The sequence below is a fragment of the Notothenia rossii genome, assembly GCF_949606895.1.
Source record: "Notothenia rossii genome assembly, chromosome: 10".
Taxonomy (NCBI): Eukaryota; Metazoa; Chordata; class Actinopteri; order Perciformes; family Nototheniidae; genus Notothenia; species Notothenia rossii.
Genome location: NC_136908.1, coordinates 18,046,495 through 18,071,378, shown reverse-complemented (window position 1 = coordinate 18,071,378; position 24,884 = coordinate 18,046,495). Strand labels below are relative to the sequence as shown.

The 24,884-nt window shown below is 40.2% G+C and overlaps 1 protein-coding gene across 4 annotated transcripts in view; it reads left to right on the top strand.

Annotated features, from left to right (window-relative positions):
* Window positions 1-664: 664 nt before the first annotated feature.
* The window catches only part of LOC307021037 (RNA-binding motif, single-stranded-interacting protein 3), a 258,107-nt gene continuing 233,887 nt past the window's right edge, over window positions 665-24,884 (top strand). For 3 of the 4 annotated variants that reach the window (XM_079652771.1, XM_079652769.1, XM_079652768.1), the window contains exons 1-2: window positions 1,461-1,605; window positions 3,115-3,303. In XM_079652771.1, the coding sequence (XP_079508897.1) occupies window positions 1,582-1,605; window positions 3,115-3,303 (213 nt within the window). In that variant the 5' untranslated portion in view covers window positions 1,461-1,581. Of the gene's footprint in view, window positions 955-1,460; window positions 1,606-3,114; window positions 3,304-24,884 lie in introns of those variants that run through there. The other variant, XM_079652770.1, reaches the window with a different exon arrangement.

The following is a 24,884-nucleotide window of genomic DNA, read 5'->3' as shown; positions in this document are numbered from 1 at the left end:
CTAATTCTGACTCTGCACACCCATTCTGCTTTATTTAGTGCAGTGACAGGACTATAATACTACTACCACAAGCATTATAACAGTCATTATTTACACTGTGCATGTTACATAATATATCTAATTTTACTGTTAAGCTATTAGTCCTACTGTTATCACTGTCCTGGGCTCACCTCACCTCCAGCAGGTTAGGTCGGCTCCTCCTACATTATATGAATCCCCTGCTGCTTTCACATACTGTAGGAAATATGAGTGATATGCCGTTTAGTAGCAGTTTCAGTTGCACTATGCGAGCATTATACCCACATTTAAAAACAAATCATTTATTTCGATTGACAGCAACACACATGTCAAATAAACAAAAAATAAATAACGAAAAGCCAGTGAATTTCTATAGGTTAAGCATAAACTGTAGATGCCGACTCGATTGGCTAACAGTAGTAGGCTACTGGGCAAATTCAGAACTTTCCAATCAGGAGAAAATATTATTTTCCTCTATCTACTTTCAAGCTGATTTAAAACTGTACTTCCCTGAACTAAACTACAGCATCAAAAATAATGTATTATATTTGGGCAGGTTGGGGAATCAAAACAAATGTATTCGCTTGAAAAAAGTATTTTGCAACTTCTTGCGTCGATGATTCAGAATCTTTCGAGGAGAGCCTGAAGGCAGCATTTTTGACACGGGCTCGGTGTAACAGGGAGGAGGGTTTGCTGACAGGGAGACGCCCGACGTGACAGCAGCAGCAGCGGGTTTTGTCAGCGCTGACTGAAGTGTCTCTCTGCCAGTTTCTGACGGAATAACTTATAACTAAATGAACCGGTTCCCTGTTGTTCTGCCCCAGACTACCGTGGCTTCCCGCGTCAGCGAAACAACAGAGATGTAAAGCAAGTTGCACTACCGCATCTGCCTCTTGATATGCTTCTGACATATCGAGGAGCCAAGAAGTGACAGAGGTATTTTGGCATTATATTGCGACTTGTTTATGTTGATGTGCCAGCGCCATACGCTGTTGAACTTACCGTAATAACACTGACTCAGCACAAGGAGCCTTGTTTTGTGATTTAAAGGCTCTCGAAGCCGGGACGCCGATAGGCAATACACGTTTATAGAGCTGTTTTCAGCTTTATTAAGTGCAGTCTATTGATAAATGCAGATTCCTTTTTAATATTAGCATAAACTGAAGGCGAAGCCGGCCGGTGCACACTCAGTAAGGTGCTATTTCCTTCAATCAGGAGCTGACCCTCGACCTCATTAGCTGAGAAACTGTTCCTATAAAGATAGGAGAAACAAACAACTATAAAAACATCAAGCACTAGTCTTACAGTAGTTTTGCATTATTTGTTAAAATTAGGGGCGTTTGAAACAGTTTTTTGTCTATTGGATGCTCGCGGGAATACATAGGCCTACATCTCAAAGTGGGCTACGAGACATTTGCTAATTAGTGGGCCAACAGGTGCGTTCACCTGTGAAGTCAAGGCGCCATGTTTCTTTCTTTCTATCAAGGAGCCATGTCGTGCAGCATGGCTGCTGCTATCAATTTTCTGCAGCGGTAAAATGTTTAGTAAAACTTCCTTCAGGAAATGCATAGATGCAACTCATATCAGGTGAGAGAACGAGCAACTGTCCTCATAATAACTTAGTTATGGCGCCAGAATGCAAAAGAAGGCAACTTTGTGCTAAACTTCAACGTGCTGCTGATTTCAGATGGATATTTGGAGGTCTGCCCTTCGGTAGAGGGCTTTTCTCTTTACTTTGTTTGTCTCTAGTTTATTGTTTGGGGACTTAAAGACACTTCACTCACTTATAATAAAATGATATGAAACTTCCTTAAACACACTGCACTGTTTTACAGCATTCTCTGACAACAACAAGGGAAGTCTTCTCGGCCTAATCTACAGATCAATGTACCTCTTATTTCTTAGCTTATCAGGCTAACATCGTTTAATGTGTTCTTTATGCACCAAGCCCATACATTGCTCAAAAGAAACAGGTTTTGAATATATTAATAACTTGTTAATTCATCTTAAATCCTGTGAACATCATTGCTGAGAAAAAGGCTGGTTTTCATCATACCCTTCCAGAGCCAGATATGAGGTCAGATGTCAGAAATAGCTGCAGTAAAGAACCCTGCAGTGTGAAGGGTTTGGTTTTGTGCAGTCACCGTTAGTTTTTGAGTGCATTGACCCAGATATATAGAAACTGAATGGCCATGTTAGTTAAAATACTTTAATACATTTTGACTTGCCAGACCAGGAAAACCACAGGCTAAACCCATTTTGTTAGAGATCTCTAAGTGTTATTAAGTGTCCCAGTGAGCCATGCCAATAAGCCAGCTTGCGAAAAAAGGTAAAACAAATCTTAGGTTTTTACTTTCCTATATCAGGAGAGGGATTATCTTTTATCAAAAGTAATTAATATTGCTGTCCAATGATTCCTTGTTCAAGTGATGGATGACTCCTGACCAGAGTTCTTAAATGGCAGGTTTGTATCTGTCTAGTTATATCCATTATAAAGATTCTGGTTTAATAATAATGATGTTTGACCAACATATATTTCTTTATTTGGCATATTTGTTGTCATACATAGTAAATGTTTGTAATAAATGCAAACAGTGTTTGATTTTACAGTGTGTTTGTATGATGCAAAAAGGATCCAGTGGCTATAAGTAAAAACATTTAAATAAATGAAATATAATTTAGGGGGGCAAAGCAAAAGGGGCTTTTTCAAAAAAATTTATATATTATACCCTTATGTATTTATACTTTTATAAAATTATATTCTTGTAAGGTAGACTTTCCTACTGCGTTAGTATGATCTTTTGTAAAGTTTCCATGTCAGATATCTCACTGGTTTGCACAAAAATGATTGATGAAACCTTGAGTAGGGGATTTACTTTACAGTTAGGTTTCATGTGAAGATTCATAGCAAAAGTGTTTGTAACTACATTGCATTAATACGATATCTAGTGAAGATTCTTTGAATCTCCTCCTGCGCTCATCTGCACAGTGTATTTTGGAGAGATGGTTGTGAAAACAAATCTATTAATGCTCTTTGTTTTATTTCATCCCTTTTTCCTGAATTACTCTCCTGAAATATTGCTTTTCCTTTACAAGGCGCTGCAGAGGAAGATGGAGGTTCAGAGTGGCGCTCAACAGCCAGAGCCCCGCCCTTTAGACTCTCCTCGGTCAGGGGCCAATCAGCAGGATGAATACGACGACAGACAGACGGATGCCAGCGGCAGGCCTTCTGCTGACACGCACAGCACTGATGCTCAGCCAGAAAGCCAGAAAGACGACCAAAAAGTAAGTCGCAGTCTTCCACTGTTGCACATCTGCAGCTGCTGTGCGTGTGTGTCTGTGAATGTGTGTGATGATGAGTGATGAGATCCTGCCTGTCTGTTGTGCTATTCTTCTGGTGATATTTCCTATTCTACTTAAAAATACAGATACTCACCTACAGGACCTGTTTGCTAACTAATGTCAGCTGCAAGTAAAAGTGAAACTGTTGATGCTTTAGTATTTGGTCTGTGTGGTTTTGAAGGAAGTAGGTTGCGTAGTTATGTTGCTATGAGAAACTTTCAGAACTACAAACCACAGATATGCTGTGTACATCTGCAATTGCTTAATATTACAGTCAGATCTAAGTGGCTTGTGCAGTCTCCATGTGTGAGTGCTGAGTCTCAAACATTTCAACCCTCTGCCATCTTGGAGACCTCTACATGTCCAGATATGACAGTAAAACCCTGACTGGCTCTCCTCCATCTCAAGGACGTCAATCATGCTTCTCTGGCAGGAGCCAGAACCTCTCTCTGTCAATCAGCCGGAGCGGCTCTATAGGCACAACAGATATACAGAAGCATTCAGCAGATAACTGGACTGACTGCTACTGGCAGCTCTGAATGGGATGCATGTCATGGATTGCTCCATCAATTTTGAGCCCTTTGAGCAAACAGCAATAGACATAACCCTTCAGGGTCTTCATTTTGGCAGAAGGAAAAGGCCTCTGAAGCATTTAAATAACATCAACATCTTTAAAAAAGTGTAATAATACAAAAATGTCAGGTGTGGAGGTGGTAGCTTGTCAGATCAGCCTTTACTGGCACGGGATTTATTGTTGCTTTTGTGGAATCTATTGCTTGTGGAGATTTCTTTTGTTAACCAATTTGTCAGTCAATCAAGAGCAGAGTTATACATGTAGCACATATATTTATTTGACCCTTTCGAAAAGAAATGCCCACACCCAAAAATGTGGTATTTCTTTTATAATTACTCTTCCATCAAACATCTGCAGATTATTTATAATATGCATAGGTTTGAGGTGCACTGCAGGTTTGAACCGTACACTATCTGCCTCTTGTTTGGACACATTTTCAGCTGGGGACTATATCTTTTATGTAGCTACCCAACTCTGTTTTGGATACCCAATTTGTTCCCCATTAACACACACTGATACTAATTGTTGTCATAGTTACAGTCATGAAATTACTAAACTTTCTAGCTTTTCATGCGAAAGTCAGATAAAACCACAGTATGACCATGCACATATCCGGATAATTTTGCCTTTTTTTTTTATCTTTCCAGAGAAATACTTTAACTCAGACTTTTTGTAGGAAAATTCAATAGCCACTCTACACAAGGCTGGATAACAGATTGCCTTCTCGCTTTTAATTGGCTCAATGAAACGCACGCACACACAAGCACAATCAGGGCTTTATGCAATTGGTTCTCACAATTGACTTTAAGTAATATGCTTTTAAACCTCACATTGATGTTGAATCTGCTAATTGTTACTTCCTTATGGTATGCAACTTCCTGTACAATACAAGCTGTCATGTGAGGATGAGCAGTAGACATCTTTGATGTTGCACAGGCATTGCGAAGCAATTACAGATATTCATAATTTCTAATATTGGCAATATCAAACATTTGTATTTTTGATTTTACCATAGGTGTTCTTATTGTACCAGCATACAATAGACAACAATGTCATTGCCCCTGCCATGAAACCCATATTAATGTAAGTGTGTGTGTAACAAATAGGGGAGAATAGCAATCTGTGTATCCTTTCTTTTCCATGTTTGTGCTCTTCGTTGGTTATTAAGCAGTTGAGTCCACACCTGCTGCAATATACTGAGGCCGGCCCTGAGATGTGTGTGCTGCGAGGCTGTCTGACCAACCGTTGGGCAGCCTGGCTCCTGACGCCACGGTGTCATTGATTAGTCTGAAGAGTTTATTCATCATGGTGTCATCGGGGGAAGTGGACCAGTGTTCTTGTCCTTGTTAAAAGGTGCTTGCCCCTGGCCTGCCCTGTTGTTTATGAGTGACAAATCACAGAGAATGAGGTGGCTCAGGCCGACCTGTGGGCTCCGGCTCAGAGATATGGCGGCATAGCAGATCATCCACAGTGCAGTCAGCTGTTGCCTAAAACGGAAGTCAACTGGGGAGAGTACATTTGTCTGTTTGAATCCTCAGACTGTCTCCAGAATGTGAATACCCAACGTATTTCAAATACATTTCACTCTTAACATTGTGCTGATGAAGTACGCTTCAGCGACCATAAAAGGTCCGGGTTGTGATGTTAACTGCTGACTGAAGAAGACTTGTTGTGCTGGTGGTTTCATATCGTATAGAGCAGGGGTTTTCAAAGTGTGGGAAGGTGAGCCTCCCCTCAGAGAACATAAGAACAGCCGCGCCCCCCCTTCCAGAGGTCCAGTCAGGAAAAATGTCATTAAATGCTCTGTTTTCGCTGTCTACCTTTCTCTTTTTTGAGCACGCCATTTGAAGTTACTCCGACTGTTTCTCTCTTCTTGTCTCGTCTCTGTGTGTTTGAATCTATCTTGCTGACTCACTGACTGCACTGATTTGATTGGCTGAGTAGCGTCACCTCCTTAAAACATTAAACAATAACTTTTTAAAACCTTTTTATCTTTATATGTTTTTTACATTTTTTATATTTTCAACATCGTGGATAAATCCTTATATGCTCCCGGCAACACACTGAACGTCAACTTTGCCTCCTTATTACACTCACCCCTACTTTAGTGGGAACAATGAGTCTGCGTCTTTGATGCGCACAGGCGGATGATGCGGGGATGCAATGTTGACGCAGATCATCCTCTGGCTGCAGCCTTGACCGGTACTTGCTTTTAATCAAAGTCAATGTGGAAAACCAACACTCACACAGGTAGGTGGAGGTGAAGGGAATGAGCACTTGTACAGCCTTTTTGGCGAGGTGGGCGAACTCTGTCTCCACAGACATCCAAAAGTCTGCAAGTGACACACGTTTTCTGCCAGACGCTGTCTCCTCTCTCACTTTAGGTAACTTCTCTCAAAATCGATCCATGTTGCCGCTCGCATAAAGTTAGCTGAAGTTAACTAGCTAGATTTCACTGTTTCTCGTTATTCTTTTCTCTTGCTGCGCTGATATACAGTAAGCCAGCGGTGGAAAGGAGCGTTTGGAATTGGTCATGTAATCCGGTATTTTTTTCACATTTTCAAAGTGCAAATCACTATGTAGTTGTTACATGGAGGATGTTGGAAGATACAAGCTATAATACCAAGCTAGGCTTACTAGTTTTAACATTGAATGCTAATAAATTATAATCATTATATTTGTGCTGAATCTACCAAAATACACTGTTCTTCCTGTCTGTATGCAAAGGTCTTACTTTCTAAAGGTTGAGCAGAAGTTCTCAAAGCTAACGCTGCTCTTTAACCTGAACCTGACCTCTGCTCCTCCTCTGTACCCTGACCCCTGTGACCCTTGCCACTGACAGCAGTGCAGCACATGACCTCCAAACCACCCCACGCGATTATTTCTGATGGCAATGGTTTGTACTCATTATTCTACCATTAGCTTTGTTCATATCTCAAAGCATCAGCTGAGCACCGCTGATGATGAGCTACAGTGTTGATTTGATATATTGCAGTAATTGGTGTCATTACAGTGTATTGACCTTTAACTCATTATCTGCACTGGAAGCAGAAAAAAGTCAGCAGCACAAAGCCTACGGCGGCACGTAGGAGGTAGCTTGCTGATCCTGCAGTTTTAAAATTATTCTCTTTTTTTAAAGCGTTTATGTCTTTGCTTTTGCGGACTTTTCTCACGGTTTTGTTTTTCATCTCTCATATGTATGTCAAGCAGTAAGATATATTCCTCGCTGTGGTAATTTTCTTTCCATTAGAAATTAGTCTTCAGGGATTGAGCGTTTAGGCGTGGAGTTGAATAGTGGCACCAGTGATTATTGCTGTTATATTTGATTACACAAATGAGAAGCATTCAGGAACAGAGAGAGCAAATTATATTAAATTGCCGTGACTCTAGATTTTGTGTGCACTTCCAAATGAGCAATCACAAAATAAAAATCGGTGCATATGTTATTTATTTAGGATTTAGTTAATTTTATGCTTGATAACCACTAAAATCCACTTGCGTGAGCCCAAGTTTGATAAGTGGAACTTTCTTGACTTTGTGATGACTTGTGCCCAGATGCTCTTGGTGCATTCGGGTAATGTTTCTCACTCATAATAAATGTTAAGTTAACTGGAAAAGCAGATGGCTTCTCACCTTGCAAGGCAATTTGGCTTCAGCAGCGGTGTGACAGGTTGGGATGTGATTCACTCTGATTGCTACTTTTTTAGTCTTTTTTAAAAAGCTTAATTACCTGTGTTGACTGTAAACTCTGGCAGCGGTTAAACTATAGAAGAATGATTTCATCTAACTTTTGTATAACTTTCTTTTGTTTTTTAGCTATCAGAGTATTTTGCTTTAGGTTGATCTGAATAAAGATGTCAGGTCCAAAATGTATTTATTAGAATGAAATGAGCAGAAATGTGTGCCAGGGAAAGTTTCTGTCTTCTCCATCAGCATTGCTGTAATGAGCACAGTGTAGTGAGTTGAGTTAAATATTGAGAGGCATCCTGAATGCCACCCCCCCCCGTCCTCCCGTCCTCCACCACAGATTACCTTGGTGGTAGCTAGCGGGGCCAAGATAATTACCTTGTGTTATTTCTCCTCCCACACTTTGCTTTTGAAGTTGTGGCTGCCTGGCTGCCTCCGCTCTAATAGCATCCTGGCATGCCATCGATCCCGCACCCCTCCTCCGGATATGAATGGCTGATGGGTTGTGGGGGAGGGGGGGGGGGGGCAGTCCAGAAGTCTTCCCCAAGCCTCGGAAGATTTCCTAAAGCAGGGGTTAATCAATTTTCTAGTATGCCTGATCAGGCAAATGACACAATGCACAAATGACTGTAATATGCACATTAAACTGCAAATTACAATGTGTTCTTTGCAGCCAGACAAATTGAGAACTGGCACCTCGTCAAAGGCTCTACATTTATAGATGCAAATGGCTGCCTTTTTCTTTTATACTGCTCAACATCTAACCCTCCTTTTGTCGAGTTACCAGCATGGCAGTTTTAAACATTCACAGTATTAGGGACCGTTTTTAAGAAGTCCTTACTGATCCGATTTGTTAGAATATCATGGCTTCTTCTCTGCTCAACCGCGTCAGAAAAGTAAATAAATTGTCACTGTAACAGTTTTAGATATGCTGTGATGTCTTAATCCTTTGACAGCACAATATTCACTGCCATGCACCAGCCTATTTCAAGGAAAATGGCTTTGGAGACGGTTGCTTTGCAGAGAGGTGAGATGTACTGTAGCTCGAGTGTGACGGCAGAGAGCTGCAGACAGATTCAGTAAAACTGTATGTGTACAGCTCAGGTGATAATCTCATTACTGTAATGCTATCCTGAGCTTTATTGGCAGTTCATTTCTTAAAACTACAAGTACAATTTTAAACATTTCTATCTTAATTATACTGTGTTTCCTTTATATGACACCTAAGCTTTTCTTACTATGATAAGTCTAAATGTTTTCTATTGAAGACCTATATTTTATTAAAATGCAGCTCAACCCAGTCATTGGGTCTAGGGCATTTCTTCAACCACAAACATACTGATACTGCATTTCCCACACAGACAAAGAGAACAAGAGGGCAAGTTCAAAGCTCCTCTGAACATCAGATCCTAAGTATGGACACATTTCAACAGACAGCTTGGTGAAACCTGGGCAGAGTGCTCTTTTGGCAAAAACTTAACAGTGTAATGATGGAACACCACGGAAATATCCAACCGAGTCGAGGTGATGCAGCATTCACATCAGCACCCACCATGGATAGTACTAACTGTTACTGGCCAGCTCAAACTGTAAAGCATGAATAAGTGTAAAGATACAGAGACTTATAATAAAGAATTCTATCATCATATTTTTATTACACTCCTTTTTTAAATGTACATGTGCATTCATCGAGCTGAAAGGAATGACCTGCATTCCCATTACCAGGTGAGGTGAAGTCAATATAAATTGTCTCTTGAGGTTTGAGAGTGCAAGCTAATTGGCTTAGCTCCAGGTTTGGTGACCATGGTCAAGCCTTAGTCCATGATCTCGTGTATTAGGGACGGATGATCATTAGTGAGGAGCTGAAAGGGCATTGCAAATTGATTTCCAAATCCTTTGCTTTATTTGGGATCTACTGTAAGCTGGCCAAGAGCATGTGGATAGTGACTTATACAAATAGAAAAAAGTGTGACATAAACTGTAAGATTCTTTAGTAACAGCAATAGCATAGCCAGTAGGAAATCAGTGTGACTGGTATGCTGTTTAAAAAAGCGTTTTGTGACTGCCCCTTGCTATTTGTAGAGACTTTATTTGTGTTCCAGCTTTCTATTTTAGTCCATTGGCTCTTTAATCTGTCATATAAAAGAAGAGAGGCTGATCAAGCTTGTCAAATGTGTATCATGTAGTCATGTATCAAGACGCAACCTCTTTAAGCGGCTCTATTTATCTCTCATCAGTGCATTTTACTTTTATTCAAAGCATACTCTCAGTATAAACAAAGACGGCACACGCACATACACGCACACGCACAAACTGACACTACCAGCAGATCACAAGGACCTTATTAGCTGCTGTCACAACACATTTATCCCTCATCTGTTTCTGGGAGCTGTCGCGAGCGAAAGGTTGTTCTGTGCTGCAAAGTGGCAAAGTGGACTCCTCACTGTGTTTTTCGTTCTCTCTAATGGAGAGCGATGGCATGGGCCCCGGCCATCTCTATCTGTGGCCCTGTCCAAAGAGGTCTCATTTCTGCCTGAAAATAGCCCCGCTGTCAGCTCGCCTTAGTTGCCGGGCCCGCTGAGAGTCAGTTAAGGGGATCAGTGTTCGCTGGAGTGTGTGGCTCAGTGGTAAGACACGGTGCTGGTGACACATTGCTTTGATGGGATCACCATCCGCTCCTAATCCCCCCCTCGACACAGATGACCCTAGGGGCTCATTGGGCTCAGTGGAGGCTCCAGTCCTGACTCCAGTCCTGCCTTACTTTAACCTCCTATCCCGTTGACCTTCAGCCTTTACACTGTGAAATGGCATATTTACAGCATGCAGCATTTTGGTTAAGAATACCTCTGGGTCTCTAAAATAAATGTGAGAATTCAAGGTGAAGGTTTCTATGCATCTGCTTGTTTTAGAATAAGCAGAGTATGCGTGACAGAAATCACATTGTTTTTCCGTTTCTAAATATAATCCAAGATGTTGTGCGATACATCAAAGCAGACTTTTTTCCCTGAGAATTTACAAAGCCATTAACTCCATGAATAAAACTACCGCTGTTGTTTTGCATTTAGTCGGTATTTGTTGGACGTGCAATTTGATTTGTAGGCCAGCAATTTGGCATGTGAACATAAGCATGAGAACACCGAGTTTAGGGGGCCATCTGGAAAGTCCTTTGCTGTGATTAAAAAAAAATCAGCCCTTTGCATTTTCATATTTTAATGATTTGTGCACCCTGTGGATGTGAGACTGCTACGCTGGTGCTGTGCAGAGGCATCTGTGTCTGAGTCGAGACAGGGAACGGTTCACTCTCAGTTTTTGATGACTTGGCAGCAAAGGAAAGGTCAAGGAAGACTCGTGCAGAATCACCAAATGTGCTGGATTAGCAGTAGTCAATCCTGGTGTTCACAGGGGGCAATTTTTATGTGAGAGTTTTCTATATGTTTCCAGAAAATATGTATAATGTTCTAATTTTGGGAAAGTCATAACAACTGTTATGTACAATATGTTCAATTGGCAAATGTTTAGTGAAATCACAGACTTCCATTAAGAAACCCCACAATCATTGTCTGAAAGGGAATGTCAGTTCGTAACATGATGCGCTAACTCAATTATCATGACTTTTTGATCTGGCATCAGAAAATGGAATATTTTTACAGGTACTATTATTAGTATTACTATTATTACTAGGCAGTAAAGTATGTCATATTAATGCATGACTACTGTATTCTGTTCTCTCATAAGTGGACACCACAGTAATAACCAATCTTCCTGCGGTCCACATGACTGCTTCATTGGCTCTTTTGCAGATTGTGAATTGTATCTACTGTATGACAAGATGGAAACTTGTGTACCTTAATAATGTTTTTAGGTTTTAAGAAATATGTTATCAATTCAATGAAATCATCACAGTGTAGGTATTGTACTTTCCCAAAAAAGGAATATACATCTAAACCGTAAGAAAGCCTTTTGCCGAAAAAATAATATCTACTGTAGGTGGAGAGCTTTTGCTACCAATTGCACAAATAGATAAATAAATGGAAATGGGTAGCTTGAGTCAAACCAGGGATAGTGTGGAAATTGGCCGTAGATCAGATTCAGAATTTGGGACAGCTGTTGATGCTGTTATTTATATTTTTCTTGCATGTGGGCAAGGTTTGTCATACTCCTTTATATTCTGGACATTGTGCCACCATGTCACTTACACCTACCTGAACTAGTGTCTGTATGAGTAGAATTCTGCATAGAACAGCACACTCAAATGTTAACAAAATCCCACATCATATAAGGATGTTATATTTGTTAAATGATAGTAACCTGCCATAGTGTTGTCACTGTTAGTGGGAAATGTCCTAACAAATACAAAGTGTATTACACATGGGAGGATGACCTCAGCTCTGCTCTGACAGATGCTACACTGTTTAGTTGTGACACATGTTCTCAAATATTTCCACTTGGACAATCTGTTTCCTCTAGGAAATGTCTCTTCGATTAATTATAATCAAGCACTCAGCGTCAATATTTTCCAGTGTTTATAGACTTGGCCTGCAATTCTTCACAACATCTTGAGGAAGCAAAACAACATTTATTTTTTAAATTACATAGATAAATACTGCTTTATATCATCCACAATGTCAAAACAAATGGAATTGAAACTGAAAAAAAAGGATCTGATTAAACGTGACCTATAATACTATTAAGTGCTGTAAAAATGTGATAGGAATCAAATGAGTGAGTGTTCTTGGTGATAAACTGGTGAGAGAACTGGATTCGCTTAATCTGACCAGAGACCAAATAAATGTGCACACTGTGAATAAAACCTTTTTTATTTTAGGATAAATAATTATCAGCAGTGACAACAATAGTTCAGCGGAGCCTCTTTTGCTTTCCATACATAACTGTTAAGCTTGCTTACACGTGATTGGTCAATACTTGGACTACAAACCATATTACCTTTATTAGCTATCTTTAAGAGCCACACCAGCCCCCCAACCCTCTCTGTGCCAAGCAGGAAACACTACACCGTGAGCATTAGCGTTTATTGTGGATGTGAATGTGGACACATTATCCCCACGATCCATATATTAAAAAGGGAGTTCCTGTATAGTTTGAAGAATTGGCAACAGCAGTACATGGCATTTATCTGGGTGAACATGAGAAAGCAAACAAACCCTGCTTTGCAAACCTCTTGAGGATATCTTTAAATGACCTCCCTTCAACCCCAGGCATTTGGTTTCCCTACGCACCAGATGTAGAACCCTTTTTTACTGTAATATAAAGGTTTTCCATATCTCATAAACCCTGCTCAACTAGCGGGGAGTCCTGCTTCCAATATCACACAAGCTCAAACGCACAACTGGAGTCCGTGGCCCAGGAAGGTACATCTGTTGAGGTTTAACACAAAGAGCTGAACACTGTGATGGCTGGCTGGCTGCTTAGCTCACAGGGGCATCATTAGCTCTGTGATAATAAGAGCAAACACCTCCATTATGTTCCCTGGGGCATGTAATATATACATTCACACCTTGTTAGACTGTGTGACCATCCCTATTAGTCTCAGCAGTTAGACCACGCCTGCCCACTCATTAACACATATAAGGCCCTCATTACTGGAGTAGATAAGAGTAAAATACTGCGCTGGCTTTTGACTGATTGTGGAAATCAAATGGCAAAACGGACAATGTATCACACTGTGCCGTGCCTCCGTCATGTCATAAAGATATTACTGTTTTAAAAGCTGTTAGCGGAGCCCGGCTGTATGAAAACACGCAGGTCAGCGACTGTGCCCTGTGATGGTGTGCAAATGAAACGGTAATAGAGGGTTTCATCACCACTACTAATTACTGAATGACAGTGCTCTCACCAGTGTGTAAATGTGTGTGTGCGTGCGTGCATGCCTGCCTGCCTATGTCTGTGTGTGATAGTCCTAATTAGATAAACTCCCATTACACTTAAAAGTGCATTACTGCTGCTCTTTTGTAAAGGCTATAATTAGAGCGCTGCAGAGAGCTAGTGGTAATTAAGTTATTTCTCAAGTATTATCAGTCTGCTTGTTATATGAGCCAATTGTATTTAAAAAAGATAGAATACATATTTGACTTCATGTCAGTGCTTTGTTAACACAGACATTAAAGCAAAGAGCTATTACATAGTGCGTGATTAGAGTGTATGGCAATAAATATCTCATCCACTTCTGTCTGATACAACTAGAATATCACAAAGGATGATTTCAGCCTGTAACACTGTATAAGCAAGCTGAATAAAAGCAGATGATAGCATGCACGCTCGTGGTGGGTATGTACACACATTTCTTGTCTCCTTTAGCCCGCCTTTGCATTTTTGTGCATGTGTCATCCGACGCCGGCAGTAGCAGCATGAGCCGCAGATCCTCTGACTAATCCAGATTGCCATTTAATCCTGAACACACTCTCCTGTTCCTGCCACTGACTTCGTTATTACTCTTTAGTTTTATAGCAGTCTGTTCCCTATCTTTCTTTCTTTAATTGCCACCGTCCTGCATGACATTACGTTATTTACAAACTAATGAAACTGTAAAGAGTCATTGATAAAGACCACATGTGCTTTTATGGTACATTATGTTACCTTGCAAATAGACCTTCACTCCGGTGCACTTTATTACCTTTTCCCTCAGTTTCTGCTAGATCTTTTTGGACATTTATCAATCTTATTAGTACAGTGTTTGGTGACCTTAGATAGTCAACTAATAAAATGCATCACAAATCTTTAGATGTGTTTCTAACTGGAAAGAAAATGCCATGGATGGCAGCATCGTTCTTCTCACTGAGCTTCCTATTCCCCCCCTGCCTTTTCTTTGTATATAATTACCTCTTTCCCATGTTTCTCCACCAGCAGATTTAAGTTACACTTGTTATGATGTTAATTACCGTCTTAGGAGACCTTAACAGTCCTTGATGTGAAAGCTAGAAGACTGGGTCACTGGCACATTTTCCCAGGGTTACCAAATCCCTTCGGAAGGGTGGTGCTGGTGGATTGAGAGCTCGGACTGTTTTTCCAGCAGATCCTCTTGCTATGCTCTTCTGAATCGGCCTATTTTTAGCACATCGGATGGTTTGATTGGACAGATGGATAACTCTTTGTTGCACGCTTGTGCTCTGCGACTACTCACATTAATTCTAAATGCGACCTCCTAAAGCCCGCGTACTGTATGCGCATAGATCATAGTGAAATGTGCTGCTATTTTCATTCACACGGGTTGTAGTCCACAGGTTTAAGGGATAATAATGTGAAGCTTATATGATAGTCTGTTATTCTTCTTTTATTTGACCTTTATTCAACCACATGTAAACCACCAACTTGTATTGTCTGTTAGCTGTATGTGTCCGTGTAAAATATCAAGTAATCGGGTGTCGATGACTGACAGGCCACACAGATAGTGCTACATTATCTTTGTGAGCATATCGATTTGCGGGATAGATGAAAAGGAAGGAAAGAAATTACAATTTTCCTCCGTCGTGACTGAGACCCAGAACGAATGTCGTGCCCAGGGTTAGCAAATCTCATTTACACATTTCAGGTGGGCAAATATCCCTCCCTCCTCATGTATTCGCCTCCCATCACAATAACAAGGAAGCTTCTCATTTAGCAGAACTGAAGGCCTGCAGGCTGTGTCACAGAAACCCATGTGACACACACACCGCATACAAACCAAATGAATCTCAGTCCTGCTGCACAGGGCATTCATTTGATTTGTAAAAAGTGGAGTCCAACCGCTTTCTTTCTTTAAAGCTTAATTTATCCCTTCTTTATACACTTGGAAGGCAACACTTTTGAGGAATGTGAACTTATTTAGCATTACACTTCCAATTGTAGATGCTTTTTATGTTATATAAATAAAGGTATGATGCATGGTCACCAGAGTAGCAGCATTTAAAACCAATTGATGGTTTCCTATGATAAAATACCCTAGGGGAAATCATACATTTACTCTCATGTGACTTTCCGAACTACAGTTGTCTTAACTTTAATTATATAAACAAGTGATATGTATTGCATACAGGTAAACAGTAAAACAGAGAAGCATACCTCCGCACAGTTTCTGTTTATGAGTGTTTCTCCGTCTTTATGTCTTTTTACCACTTGGCTGGATATCTACATTCCTAACTCTTTTTTGATGTTGGTTGGCGTTTGTTGCAGAATGGAAAGAGTGTGTTGAGAGATGATCACAGACGCTTTCCCCAGAGAAATCTTAAGGAGGAAAGTGAGCCTATTTTCAGAGCTGTAGAAATGGAGAGTGGGACTCATTATGACTCACTCGGAGCTGAAATGCTCCGGATGATTTCTGAGTCAGACACAAGGGCCAGTGTCCGCTGCCATGGTGACGCACGGCCAAATGTAACTGAACTCAAAGAGCAATAGAGATGGAAATGAAATGAGGGAAGCTTTAAAGGGCCCCAAGGCATCTTCACTATAGTGATGATATCATTCCTAAAGAAAGAAACGTCCAGCTACAGTCTCCTGCATGTAACTCGGGATCATCTAATACTTCAAGGCGCTGTCTTTGAATAGACTTTTTGATATTGAAGATGCATCTGGGCCAAACAAAGCAAATTCAGGGCAAATTCCCAAATAATAACTTTTTCTCACTTTCGGCCCCAGGACTTGATTGGGGAAATCTTATCTGAAAATATTTCTCTTCTTTATCAAACATGTACAAAAAAATGAAATGCTTGCGACTGAAACAAAGCCAGGAGGTACTTATGAGATGTTCTGTGAAGCCAATATGCAGACACATATGCAGAAACACAACACACACTGTACTGATGCACTTATCCTTTCCTCATGACCTTTAATCAAAAAGTAATCCCCTTAGTATTTTATCCTGACCATTTCATCATGAACCCTAACTTGATTTATCTTCATTGCCTGGTAAAACAGGAAACATTCCTTTCTTAATGAAATGTAGTAAAGTGAAATTATACAATAACTCATTTTGAATTAAGCTCAATTTACCGAAATGCTTTAAGACGGAAGGCAGAAATTCAAGTCTGTGTTACAGTCTTCCACAATCACAAGCGTCTCTCACTTTATGATTTTCTTTCTGGCTCCCTGCGGCCCATGGCTGAAACCCAGCAGGGCTCGCAGATTAGGAAAATCTTGCAAATGCACTATTTGTCATGCAAGAGGTTTGAAAAGCAGTTCAAGCTAGCCATGAAGAACCAATGAGCTCAAGAAATAATTTAGGGACAGGAATATTCCACTAATATGTTGAGTTATTAAATGTTTTAATTGCAAGAGAAGTGTGCGTACCCTTTTTCAAAGACACTGGAGTCCAGTATTGCACCACTGGCCTTCACCTGATGGCTCAGTGTGACCACAGTGTGCAATTTGACATGCGTCTTGTCCGCTGCCTCGGCTTAACTGTACAGTCAGCAGCAGAGGACTGTGATGTAAGGACAGAGAAGCGTAACAGCACAGGAGATATTAATCCGATGTGGCCTTGAGCCACGAAAGAGGAGAGAGGGTCAGATGACTCGTCTCTCCCTGCCAAGTCCAACAGGTCCAGCACAGAGTCAGGCATAAACCCTACACCATCAGCCAATGGTTATTCGCTTTTTTACAGAAACACATAAATAGAATTTTGACAGAGCCCTTCAACACAAATGAAAAGTCAGAACTAAAATAAATAAAAATACATTAACCCTATGTTATGTCTTCCTTAACAATATTTAATTAAACAAGATTTGTTCGAACAAAAAACATTTCCATATATGAAAAGTGTTGTGTATTGTATTTTTTACCTAAAATAATTATACAAAAAACAAATGGACACAATTGAACAGACAGTTTGCACATGCACGCACACACGCGCTCGCTCGCTCGCTCACACACCCTCCCTCCCTATCAGTCATGCTGCCAGGGTTCAGCTGTGTGAGCTGAGCTGGTGACAGACAGCAGGCATGCAGAGCTGGCGGAGCTGAGGTGGAGGTGCAGCTCTGCCACAGCTTATCTGTGTCATTCACTTCCAACACCCAACAGATTAATACAAGTCTTTACACATAGGAAACCTGCAACGTATTTAAAATACATGTGGTAATCCATTGCATATGTATATGTAATACATTCATGATAATGTCACTGGGATAAGAAAAATATCTTCTTTAAAATCATGTGTTATTACAATTTAAGTGTTAGTCTATTGTCAATGCAATTATGTATGGATCATCATTTGGGAACAACATGTTTTCTTCGTGACACTCCGGAAACTGACTTCACAGCATCCAACAGAGTGGTTCACAATACTCCAATATGCTCGTTGTTGCCATGGTAGCATCTGTAAACAACATTTGCTGCACAGTGAGGCGCTGATGGGGCAAAAAAAAGTAGTTGATCGATATGACAGTTGTTTGGCCAATCAAACACCACAGTGACAGACCTTAGCCACACGGAGACGGTAACGAAAACAAACCAAATTCGATATAAAAAAAGCCTTCCGTCCACACGCAATAGGAACCAGAAACGTGTCCGTCCACACGAGACCGCTCAACCCGCTGGAGACGCTGTAGTACATATGGCCGGGCCTGTAAGTGGCGCTGTACTTCTGCCATAAAATACACCAAAAGCAGCGAAGAAGATGTCACAAGCATGCATGGTTGCCATGGTTGCCCTCTGTTTATTCTCCGCGGTGGATTTAGCAGCAGAGGTGGGGAGAGAGGCAGTGGCCAGGGCTCTGTATGTATAATGGTTTAAGTGAAAGTATGGAGCGCAGAAATACCTCTGCCCTCTCACTGGCCAGCACAGTATTGAATCGCTGGGCGGCCGCGACAACAACACAGAGGTGTTTTCACAGTTGTGCCAATACAGAAGATTGAAAACGTGAAATGTGTGGGGTATGTTTGCATTATTAGTCATTGTTTTCCTTCAACATTAATACAGTTAAATAACAGTGTAATCAGTGTAAACCAGGTTTGTTTTTTTATCTTTTGTATAAAATACATTATTTTATACTCTGCAATGTCAGCCAAAAGATGATTGTTTTAGCACAAACAGAGAATTAGGAAACATGTGTTTCACATACCTTTCCGCGTGGAGGTTTCATCTTAACCATTCACTTGGATGTCGTTATCTTTTTGGACAACTGAGTTTTGACTCAGTTTTCTCACTCTGCAAATCATCCTGCAGGTTTTTCACACTTCCCAAAGAAGGTTCACATTTCAAAATTAGTAGATCCCTTTCTTCTGATTAATTTTATTCAGAGTTAACCACGTGTGTGTGTGTAGTATGTGTGTTCGTGTGTGTGTATGTCAACAGGCTTTTGGTGGCCTGTTGAACCACTTAAAGGATTCTATTTAACGGGTCATCCGAGCAATTAATCAAGGGTTTAATTGGAATCCCGAGTGGAGTGACATGATTTATGCAAATAAGGTCATTAATATGCAAGCCTGCATTCGATGCTCAAATTAAAATGGCTCATCCGCCAGCACAGGCTAGCACTTTCATTACAGTAAATTAGAACACGATAATAACTCCAAATACACATATTTATTTTCCACAGACATCCAGAACAGGACATGCCCTCAGGAAGAAAAATATGAAAATGCAGATAGATAGAAGTTCTTCTATGAGAGACAGTCAGGAGGAGGCAATACTAATGGTGTTAATTGTACCTCATTAGAAGCAGACTGCTATCTGCAGGCCTTCAGTTTTAATTGGATCACCAAGCAATTTAAACCACATTTGGTTGTTAATTGCTTTTTTTGCACTTTATTATAAAAATTCAGCAGCAGTAGTTTGTTATTCGCCAAGTCCTTTTGCTGGCCAATGCAGTACCAGGGTCTGACCTATGCTGTTGCCCTTGGTAACCATCCCTACAGGAACATTTTGTGATCCTCGCTCCAAAGTGTCCGGAGCACTCACCCTCACCGTGCCGATGCCAAGGGATTAGAGACGAGGAGTGGAGCCACAGCTGGGTCTCTCTCTGCTGTTTGGTTTATCAGGGTCGCTGCACAGGAATGCAAGTACAGATCAGCAAATACAGATCAGCAGTTGCTTTGTCACTGCGGAGTAGTCTGCAACTTCTGCTAGTGAAAAAAATCAAGAAATATGAATAATGATTAGACTTGGTATCTTGTTTGATGTACAGTAGAAGTAGTTGTTGGTTTCGACTGGAACTGTACATTTGTTTATGTTAATCCATGTATAAATCGATGTGTGTACAGCGGCCGGCAATGCACATATCTGAAAGCAAAAGTTACTTCTCTCTGCTGTTGATTCCAAAAATGTATATATTTCTTTAGTGAGAAGATATTGGTTTGATGACATACTGAAATGACACACTTGACACAACAAGAGCACAAGCGCCATGAGCTGCTACTGTACATCTCTAAGATGAGTGAGCTTCTGATTCAGCAAAGGTGAAATGGTGAATTGATTCAAGTATAGTAGAAGTGTTCCTATAGCGTTTTTTTCATTTAGTTTATTGATGTGTCCAACGACCCTGCAGAAATCATTTTAAGCTTTTCCTCTAGTGCTTGCGTTATTAAATAATTTATAAATAACGCCTTGTGGGTGAACATTTCTAAATGTATCCTCCTTTATTAAATAAATATTTTTCTCGGTGGTGTTCATAAAAAAAAAAGATATTACAAAATAAGTATAAGGTCAAGCTCATCCTGAAAATGACTACAACATAATCACAATCCATGAGGAGAGTAACATACAAACCTATAGAGCCTTATTCCTGTCTTCATGCAGCAGAATGTGTAATGGAGATCTGTAGAAAGGGTGTGGAGTCTAATATGCTTACTCTACTGAATAACAGATTCATCATTCGTCACTTTAATTCAAACAAAGGACTTTCTCACAGATTTGTTTATTTAAGAGATTTTTGGTTCTCACCAAAAACAAATGACAAGATTATCCTTTGGAAAAAAAACAACAGTTTGTTCAAAAGACAAAACTGGTCTGTTGTTTGAAGAAATGTTTTATATATTTTACTCTTGATTTCATTGTCCACTGCTATTATGCAGTTTTGAAAGGTAACTTGCATTGTAGCACAGCTCAACAGGAGGCCTAATGAAATGATCAAAGACAACATGTCAAAGCAGAAAGGTTATAAATGTTAACTTTGCAAAGAACATTTAGAAAAGTCCAGGTTTTAAGTTAAAAATGATTGACAACAAGCATATATCAGTAGTACCATATTGATGGTGATTTCTGTATCTTTATTCTTTTCCCCAAAAATGTAGCTGGACAGTGCACACTTAGCCTAATGCTTTGCTACAAAAAAGAATCTTCATCCCCGCTTAACATTTTTGCACAATAAGTGTCATTCCCAGCAGGAACAGCCAGAAGTTCGAATTTAGCCACAAAGATACAATTTCACGTTTTTTAGCAGATGCAAAACTGTCACAAAGCAAGGCGCAGCAAATTGACCGTTAAAGCAACTTTCCTCGCTAATGCTCGCCGTCGGTGTGGATATCTTAATGGAAACTTCGGACTGCTCTTTGTTTGTTTGTGCACTTCATGGTTGCCGTGCTCGCTGCACTGTATTTTAGGAAGCGGTTCCTTCAAGTGTTTTAATGGAGCACAATGGGGAGTTTCTGACAGCTGGTGTGTGTGGAGCACAATGGGTTACAACAAACAAAGGAATTGTAAATGTACTGTAGCTGGAGCGGATGGATATATTTAAAAAAGGCTTTGATCTGCCCCTGCTCGGATTGGGACATCCTGTTGAGGAGCATACATGTCATCATTTTGTGTAATATATTAGCTAATAGATCTGATGATTCAGTTTGCTCCTATTGGCCGTCACACACACACACACACACACACACACACACACACACACACACACACACACACACACACACACACACACACACGACTCCCTGTAATTTTTCACTCTTTTTCTGTCACTCACACACACCTCTTGTCCTCACGTGTGCCAGGCCTCCCTGGCTGCTTGGGGTTTTCTGTCATTACAGCAATGAGCAGGGAGCTTGTTCTTTGCATGGCAGATGGTCCGGCACCATGCTGCATCAGGTAACCGTGACAACCACCTCCCTCGTCGCGGTTAACAGCAACATCATGGCTCTTTACAGTCACAAAATGTCATTATAGAGTGTGGAGATGGAGACAGGTGACACAGGAGTTATATTGTGGGGGTGGTAGAGAGGATGGGGGGGGGGGGGGTTTGTCAGGTTGAGCGGGATCTTCATATCAAACAAACACAGACGGAGGTCACAGAATGCTGTGGTATCATCATCATGATAAATAGCTCTGTTCAAACCTCCATTGCCTTCAGAGCATTTCTCTAACCTGTACTGTGGATATTATTCAACCCATTCATTTGTCTTTTATATTAGATTAGGTCAGCTGAGGGACATCATATCTATGTTGTAAATACCAACACATTTGATTAGTTTTCTTTAGAGGGGGGGTATCCTATTAAACTATAACACTGTTTGCACTTCTCCTGCATCTGATATCAGATTCACGTCATCACGCCTTGTTCCCATCTATTGTACAAATTGATCCTTTCACCACATTATCACTAATCAGAAGCCTGAGTTACGGCTAGTAAGTTGATCTCCAATCAGTTTCTCCTCTCACCATACAATGCTTGAGCTTACTCATCTGACGGATAACTGAACTATCTTTTCCAGTTCTAAATGAACTGAGCACTCCTTAAATGTAAGGAGAACAACAGACTGCACCCCTCCAGTCCCCATGAAGTGTCAGCGGGGCTCAGAGTCTTACCTATTGCATGGCATCGGTCTCATGCTCTGACCTCTACTGGTGAAAACCTGCAGCTGATTTGCAAAAACAGAAATTCTTAATCATGCTTTTGTTGCGATTGAAGGCACAACAGAGCCCCGTAAAGCTGTGAAAGCAGACTTTAAAGAGCCGAGGTGGAGGCGCTGTGCTCCTCAGTGAGCTGTGTGCTTCCTTGCAGCACCAGAGAGAGGCAGTGACGCACCTTGCTGAGGCAGGAGGTGTCGGAGGCATGCTCTCCACAAAGCCAAGTCATTTGTTTATTCAATTAATCACTTATTCACCTGTTCACTTGCTTAATGAACCAAACAATTCAATCTTGTTTAATGCACAACATCACTTTGTGTTCATCATGTTGGAGTTTCAGTTACTTGAGGAAAAAATATAGTTTGTGTTATTCATTGTAGAAGCATTGCATTATTATTGGCGTACCTCAGTCTATTGCAGCTTGTGATTCATGAATTATTGAAGTCACAATATTAAATATATTTATATTATTACATATTTATATAGGTAAATGGCTTGAAATTGGGGGCAGTTTTTTGTTGCCGATTGCCTCTATTAGACCTGATGCTACATTGCGGTGTTTTTGTGTGATATTCCCTATAATAATTCCATGCCGTGTGAGCTTCAACCTGTCCCTGCATGCACAGATTCACTCCATGCACAGATTCACTCCGTAACAGACAGTGTACATTTCTATTAATTCAGTTTATTAAATGTATTTATCACATCCCAACAAGCTTTTTATTTCCAATTTCCCTATGCTATTTTCTTATGCAAATGATCAGCAGTGCCAGAAGAAATCTAGAGTTATTGACTTGCAGCGATTGGAGCAATAAGTCTAATAGATGGACGAGCCCTCATTCTGATTAATGGCAGGATGATTGAATCTCGCTAGTCTTTTTTTAGGTAATAGTAAACGTTTTTTTTATGTATCTTAATGAAGTAGTCCCATTACATGTAAGCTAGGGCTGCTCAATTAATCGTATTTTAATCGCGATTACGATTATGGCTTGCAACGATTACGAAAACAACGTAATCGAAATAAAACTATTATCTTTTTATTATTATTATTAAAAAAAAATTCAGTTGAATTATACTTAAAGTTCAGGGTAATCAACTGTTAAAAACATACAGTTCAAAAAAACATTCTCCAAAAAATTGATGTTTTCAAAGTAAATGGGCAATCGTTTTTAATAATCGTGATATCAATTATTGACCCAAATAATCGGGATTATGATTTTTGCCATAATCGAGCAGCCCTAATGTAGCATGGTTCTAACTTTGGTTCCATTTCCCCTGAAATACTGTCCAGGCGCCTCTTGACGTTTCCGTCGTCCTCTTGTCACCACTATTTCCAGATTATAGACACTGGTCAACTTTTCAGCTCACACCTTTCCGTCCAATCAATACCGCTGTTTGCTACGGTATCATTTGGTACACCCTGTCTGATCATAAATGTACCTCTTGATCTTTCTCATGCTGAGGGAAATCAATACCCGTCCAGCTGTTGGGTTTTTATTATTTCTTAAATCAGTCAAGTCTGCAGTGCAAAGTTGGCAGAGCGGAGGCAGAAGCAACAGTCAAGCTTTTAGTTCATAAAACTAACATGCCTCGGAAACCTGTATATGAAGATATTGATCCTGTGCTCTGGAAGCGAGAGGTTTTCATTTTGTATTACAGATCCACCACAGCGGTGCTATTGTGTAATGCGGTTAGCACAGTGGGACTACCTGGTTATACTTATGGGGAATACAGCAGGAGATGTCTGTTACACATACAGTCTGAGGCTGAGTGTAATGCTCCATTCTCCCTCCCTTTATTTGGACATTTATTGACATTTATTTCTTATTTTTCCACTTGTGTTTTGGCAATATCACACAGCACCATACACAACATAATGTTAACATAGCATGTTGGCATCTATAGTTTAAAGAATCTGGAAGGAGGCTGATTCGTCCGTAGAACTGAAAATAAAATGAGGAGCTGTTGGCATCCAACCAGCTCATTTATTCCAACGCAGCAAGATCAGCTAAGCAGATTTGGTTTCTTAAGGCAACAGTTGTAATACGTTTTAATAAACTATTTTTAATAGACACTACAGCAAGTTGAGCAGTTTAAACAAACATATGAAGAAACACCTAGACATTTGTGACACTCTTTCTCCGTTTTAGTTTAAAATCTAGCCTTAGTCTTATTCTCTTTGCTCTAATAAGAGTGAGTAGTTGATCACAGATTGGTCTATTTGACATCCCTAAATTGCATTCATTTGATTTATTTTGGATTATATATCCACTGATCTTCAAGGAGCCCTGTTCCAAGTGTCTTTAATTACAATCATTGAGAATGACTAGGACTTGATTTCTGATCATAGCATTTTTCACTTTTTTCCAGTAAATGTTTCTGTAAACAATCTTTGTTTTCAATTGTGTTCATAAGCAAGGTTCATTTTTAAAGATGGGTGTTAAAACCATGCAAGCTGCTTTTGTATCATACAGTGACACATTAACATTTA